The sequence below is a fragment of the Cystoisospora suis genome, assembly GCF_002600585.1.
Source record: "Cystoisospora suis strain Wien I chromosome Unknown contig_7930, whole genome shotgun sequence".
In the NCBI taxonomy this organism is placed as follows: Eukaryota; Apicomplexa; class Conoidasida; order Eucoccidiorida; family Sarcocystidae; genus Cystoisospora; species Cystoisospora suis.
Genome location: NW_027160715.1, coordinates 1 through 6,607, shown reverse-complemented (window position 1 = coordinate 6,607; position 6,607 = coordinate 1). Strand labels below are relative to the sequence as shown.

General features: G+C 53.5%; 1 protein-coding gene across 1 annotated transcript; it reads right to left on the bottom strand.

Annotated features, from left to right (window-relative positions):
- Window positions 1-2,443: 2,443 nt before the first annotated feature.
- Window positions 2,444-6,325, bottom strand: CSUI_010656 (uncharacterized protein). The gene is made up of 4 exons (XM_068070758.1): window positions 5,696-6,325; window positions 4,220-4,319; window positions 3,708-4,011; window positions 2,444-3,172 (listed from the first exon to the last, which is right to left on the bottom strand). The coding sequence occupies exons 1-4, from the start codon at window positions 5,916-5,918 to the stop codon at window positions 2,756-2,758; spliced, it is 1,044 nt and encodes a 347-aa protein (XP_067917266.1). The 5' UTR covers window positions 5,919-6,325; the 3' UTR covers window positions 2,444-2,755.
- Window positions 6,326-6,607: the final 282 nt, after the last annotated feature.

Here is a 6,607-nt window from a genome sequence, read left to right as displayed (position 1 = left end):
GGACATCGTGCAACTTGCCGCGCAACAAAAGGTAAACAAAAAAAATTCACGGTAACAATGCCGGGACCATGCAACTACTACATATAAGGGATGCCGCAATATCTTAGCAAGTTTGTTTTTCTTCTCTCACCGAAGCACGACACGTGTCACGGGCACCCACAGAGACGCGCAGTAGCCGGCTCATCCGCGCTCGGTCGTTCACAGCGCGGCACTCGATATGCGGCACGGCACGCACTAAGGGCGGCGGCACAGAGTCGCATCACCGCCGTTACACCGGAGATCCCGATTCATGTGGCGACCGACGAATGCCGCCATGAGACCGCTGGTGGTCACCTAAAGCGGGACGCTTGGATCACTTTTTCATGTGCCGCGCAATACTAGACCCCTTAACAGGATATCAGGAGTGTGGTGCTGGCAGTCCCGCACACGTAGGCTGTTGTGGACCTCGCTGCCTCGGCCACACAGAATTCTCTCATGGTCCATATGCCTGATCCCGACGAGTCCTACTTCTGGGACCTTCAGTTATTTCCAGCCTTCCTGCTTTCGGTCGAGAGTTTGAATTAACCATGTTACGACTTACGGATTCGTCGCGATTCTTTTGTAAAGCAGAAATGGCTTCCAAACCTCCCAAAACCTGAAGCCCTGATGAATCTGCTGGTACAAGCTCTGTCGAAGCTCCTTTTTTTTTGTTGCCTCGTCCGAGTAGGGCAACGATTGCTGCCGGCCGGCATGCTGACACTCTTGTAATATATCGGGTGTCCTGGTGACGTTTCTTGGCATCCTCGGTGGTGTCGTTGATCGCACCCTCGGGTTCTTTCCACGGTTTAGGTATGTCCCGCGGACCCCAGTTGTGGACAGTTCTAAATACAACTGGTTTCGTGCGCTGCGAGTACATATGTAAACACCCCAACCATTCCAAACCAAAGTCCTACTGTCCACCATCACCAGCAGCTGGGTCGCTTCTTGGCATTCATAAGGTGGATTCAATGGGGCTTCCTAATCCTCTTCACCGGAGGCCCCTGTCGACGGTTCTGTGTCCAAGCAGTTAAAAACGTTTTCGTTAGGTAATGCCTCCGAAGGTTGCAATCCTGTCCTTGTTCTGCTGAACATTCAACTAACTGCTCGCATGTGCTTAGTACAGGTACGTACTGTACTTCTTCGCTTCGAGTTTCCCATGCTGACCTAGGTGTGCCCGAGTCGAAACCCACTCGGCACCGTCTGCTCAACTTCAAACCGGGATGCCGTTCTGATGGCCACTCAATACCCGGCACTCGGTTTGTGCAGAACACGTGTCAAACATTCATAGAACACCACCTTCATCCGTGACAACATTTTCAGGCGGTGTGTCCGAGTGGTTNNNNGTTCGAATCCTGCCGCCGTCGTTGTTTCTCTGGGGGCATTAACTCATTTTTGCTCTTCCTAATCTGGCAACGTACTCAAAGAAACAGCATTCTGGCTGTCCAGGCGCGACTGAACCCACGTACATGTTCCGCGGCACACGGACAAAGCTCGCTCATTGCACGCGAGTGATGTTGGGTCTCAACTTTTTGGCACCGACCTTCCCGGTCCTGGCTCCCTTTCAAGCCCTCCGAGTGCTGACACAAAGGACCGCTTGATAATCAGAGTGCCGGTCCGACTTGGGGAATTACTCCGTGTCCCTTCGCACTATTCCCGAAGCGTAAAGGGTACTTGTTATGGCACCTTCGATTGATCATAAGAAAGCAAACGATACAGAACTATCCTAGCACAGGCCGTAACCTTCGGTGTACAGAGGTCTCCTTATCTTAGAGGGACAACAAAAGTCCCATCAACGCGTGCATCGTTCTGGTACAGGCGCGATTCGCTGGTCTGCCTGATTTAGTGCCCCCGGCGTACTGCATGCGCCAGATCCCAAATCGCTATGGAGGGCCAGTCAACAAAGAAGCTCTTCCCTATTTAGTGACACGACCGAGGCGTGTATTTCCCAGTCATTCAACAGATTGTCGGAGAGTGCAGACTCCGAGGACAGGAAGAAACTTCCCCTCCAGCGGTAGACGGGCCGCGAAGAAACACAAATCTGCTCGAGTGCCGTTCTGTAGATCTCCCCGCAACTGCCGCGAGACCCGTGTATTCTGAGGGCGATCTTGCGGCGAAAAGACCTGGGCCGATCTCATCTGGACCGGCTAACAGCTTACAAGACGGCTATTTCCTAGTACGGCAAGCCACAGTAACTGCTGCGCACATATCAAGGTCGCAAAAAAACTGCGCTGGTGGAACACGATACTTCTGTTGAGCAGACTTTGTATCGGACAGACGTCAGACTCTGTGAGTCTCCGTGGCGTAATGGTCTTAGCTTAGTGAGTTCTCCAGGTGGTAGCCAGAGTCCCCTCAAAGCTCCGGGGGCGTGCCGCTCCTCACTACGACGGTAGAAAGTTTTTCCTGGCACGAAGGAAGACGCAAACTCATCGAAACTGGTTTGCGATACAACGAACGCTAAACGCTGACCGAGAGCGCATCAAGCAATCATTCCAATTACGACTCTCGTAGGACAGCACACGTATCCCGGGTCTCGAAGCCATGCATCCCCTCTCCCCACTACAAACCACATTCAGGCTCTGCGCGCACCCAGTAATGAGGTCTTGCGGGTCAGATGCAAACAAGAAATTGCGAGTCCGTTTACAGCCAGTTACCTTTCCCCGCCATCAGCGTCCAAAGTACCTACTATACGTTCAGGCGGACACAAAATTCCTGTAGGATGGACACGTCAATAAATCTTTCAGCTCTCACTAGCGCGAAGCGGAGCAGCGATTGATATCAACGCGCGAGTACTTCTGAACAGCCAGTACGAAGGTGCGTGTGTTTGGTCCTTCTGGTCTGCGGCTGACACCGCTTGCATACGGTAAGGAAACCAAGCAGCCGAAACTTCGAACAACCATCCGGGCTCATCACATGTTCGAATTAAGCGCTCGCCTTCACTAGACTGCTGACCAACATTCCAGCCAGGTTTCCAAAACATGCCGTCCTCACTTTTGGTATCCTGAGTGCTGTTCGGATCCATAGGGGAAACCGGCAGCGAAAACAAAACCCTGAGAAGGGAGTTTGAGAAGCGCCGGACAGTAGACCGAGACTGCGTGCGGGTGAGAGGAAACTTCAGAATAACTGCGGCTGTGTGCCCCGGGAAGCGCTTACCACCCTGTAAACAAAAGCCACCCGTCACGCATAGTGTGTCAGGCTCGCCCGCGTTCGCGGACACGTCAGCCACTCTCGCATGGACTTCCTTACCTCCCTGCGTTGCCAATGCAACAAAGCAGACCGGGGCACCTCTCGCAGAGAAGCCAAGCTGTGCGCCTTGCAGTACAACGCCGTCTACTCACATGGTTCTTTGTAGTCGACGTCGCGCGAAACCGCCACGGGATCTCATGTCGGCTACACGCATGGGTCCGGTCTAGAGTAACTGTAAACTGAACTGAGCTTCTTCTTAAGCCAGAAATAAGCGTGATCACGTCCTACTAATCGGGAATGGAATACAGTGTGCCCATGGTGCAAAGAACCGAATGATATAGGGCCGGACAACCATCGCACACACCTACCTAAGGCAGTACACGGGTACCGTACTTGTTCCCCGCGGTGCACGCGCGATAAGAATCGGTTGCCCCCCCTCCAGTGTGAAGCCCGTACTTAACCAGCAGCTCGTGTATTTACACATGATACAGTCCCACCACGCTTACCGCCTCGTACCCGAACAGCTTTTGTAGGGAGACACGCGTAGATATCATAATAAGCATGAACATTCCACCAGACGAACAGAAGGATGCTCCAGGAGGCAGCTGGTGTTCCCCGCGGCCAACTCCTGCTACAGGGCCTTCTACTGCTGGGCCAGAATAACGGAGTAGGATCGAGAAGGGGAAAATAGGATGGAAGGGAAGGTAGCACGCAGGACGGTCGTCAAAGCTGGAGTAGAGTAGAGGCATCGAGACCATCATGATAAATCCCACAACCATATTGCCCTTCTGTCGGTACGACGACAGTTGCCTGGACAGGACATGGAAAGCAAAAACTAGATCCGGTCGGGCACAGGTGGATACGAGAGAACAGTCACCTCACTCTACGTATCAGCATGAGGTCGACAAGGACCTGCGTTTTAGGGCTCCTGTGACCAAAAGTCCTTGGTGAGGACAATCTAAAACGGCTCCGAGGGCTGCGCCAGCTGGTGACGTTGATGTCGGGCAGCCAAACGTACTTCGCTTTCCGTTCAATCTTCTTCTCAACTTGTTCGACAGCACGACTCCCGCGTCCAGATCGACGTCCGTCAGCGTCACTTCCACAGACTGCCTCGAGAGCTGAACGCGACAGGAAAGAGTGACCATTGAAAATCAGGTAGGAAGCCAAAGAAGGAAGCAGGAAGCCGTTCACGAGTAACAAGAGGGAAGAAAATCCAAGCAGCCTTGTTCGCAGAAGAGGAATGCGACTGATCTTGTTTGCGAGTCACTCTCCGAAGTCAAGCGGAAACAGCAAGAAAACGACAGACCGCGGAGACACATTCCAAAGCACAGACAAACATCGAGCACATCACGCCACGTGCACTGTTTTGTCTGCTGCGACAAGAGGAGCACAACGGAACCGAGGGCATCTACCACGCAGACCCGTGAGCATCAGCACAAGATGCACTAGCACAGCAAAAAAAGCCGGGTCCGCACAAAACGCACTATCACACGAAAGGAAGCCGGGTGGCAGAAGCAAGAGAGGAGACAAGGAGAGCAGAGCACGTGGGGACTGTAGCGAAGACGGCCACCTAGCAACGTCATCGTGTAAGAAACAGGAAATAGAACAAAAAAAAGAGAGGACAAAGAGTGAAGAAGCCCCACAGGAAAACACGAAGCGGAGGACGGCGAAGAGCAAGAACATCCAGAACAAGGGGAGCCCCAAGAAACACTATGGCCAGAGCACGGAATCGTTCGATGTGAACAACGGGCAGCGAAGCCCAATCTCGTAAGCTCGCTGCGCCCAAGACCCGCGGACTGACTAGCGCCCGAGCACTCAGAGACTGTCGATTGTGTGTTCGCGTTGCGGCTTCCTTCTTTGTGCTGCGCTTGTCAAGCCGCCTCTTCACACCTCTCGCAAGGTTGCGTTACAATGTAAGAAGGGCGCCTCGCTGTCTCTTTGTGGCTTCTCCCCGAGACCACAAACCAGGGTTTTCGAGCGAGTGCGGTTATTGACCTTTCCCCAACAGTCGGGCGACTCAGGCGTCTCACATATGGAAGTGAGAGGTATGAGGATTACAGATTCGAGCTCAGCTCTGTGCTCGCAAAAAACAGTGCTTGGCCTTGATACGCCTAGGGGTTCAAGAGGAATTACAGGGCTCGCGATTAATACCGGAATTTGTCACTTCTCTTTTATCCTGAAGTCGAAGCCTGGATCACGGTTGTTACGTTTCTTTGGCCAGAAGCGTTCCACCGCACCTACATTTTGTTGGAGAACCGAACAAGAAACCCCACGAATACATGCAGATCGTGCTACCGCGGTTTCGCTGTCAGCGCGTAACAGGATTAGTCGAGAACCAGCTATTGGTGAAACACTAATGCAGGAAGGACACCGTTTTTGAAGAGTGGGCTAAAAATCTTGAACGTTTGTTTTTGGCGGATCCGTCTGCACACGAAATGGCCCCCCCCACCCCACGTACAGAGTCCTCTCTCGGGGGCTTCAGAAGATTGCATACCGTCGAGCTCTCTGTGTAGCTTTTTACATTCTTCCTGAAGCTTGTGAAACTCTTCGTGTCGATAAATCAGCAGATAACTAAGGAGCTCCGAGAGGAGGCCTACTAAGAACCCCAGACCGAGAATTAGGAACGTCTGGTGCGGCTCGATCGAATCGACAGGCTCCTCAAGCTTGCCCCCGACAGCAGCTCCTGCGGAGGAGTCCGGGGTGAAAGTAACTGACATGGCGGATCGCAGACGGCCCCCGAGAGCAAAAGCTAGCAAAGTCGGGGACAGAGGCACGACGACGACGAGAGTGGGGCGAAAGGAAGAAGAGAAATCAGAGAATCCGGGTCATCGCCCGGGGACATTGTCGCGGCTATTCTTGCGCCCGCGGTCGGATCCACGAACAGCCAAAACAAATAAAGAAAGCTATCCAAGGTGAAGAACCCAGAGGGCCCAAGAGAAGTGCAGACGAGAACACAGAAAGGCGCCCGTGACACACGCAATAAAGAACCGGAGTGCTTCCTTACGACGCACAGAAGCTCCCCGGTCAGGCATGCAGAGATCCGAAGCGTGGTGCAAAGAGATTCGCAAGAAACGATACAGTAGTGGCGCGTGAGCTAGTTACTATCCGCACGGATAGTCTCCCCTTGTCAGCTGCCGTGTCTTGTGGGTGCGGCGTCGTGCACTCGTCGGTTGCCCCTGGACTGCGCATTCTCGCAGGAGAGCGGCCGGTGAGGTGTGGGCGTTTAGACCGCGAACCTGAAAATCGCGGTGCTGCCACTTTTCGCCGGTCTGCCAGACTTCGAGATCCTGCTGCAAGTCAGCGAGTGATCACGGAGGTCGTCACAGCCTGCACCTCCTACTGGAGCCGGCAACGGTCGCGTGGCTTCAGTAAGCCACACATCTACAGCCCTAGGCGGCCTGTCGAC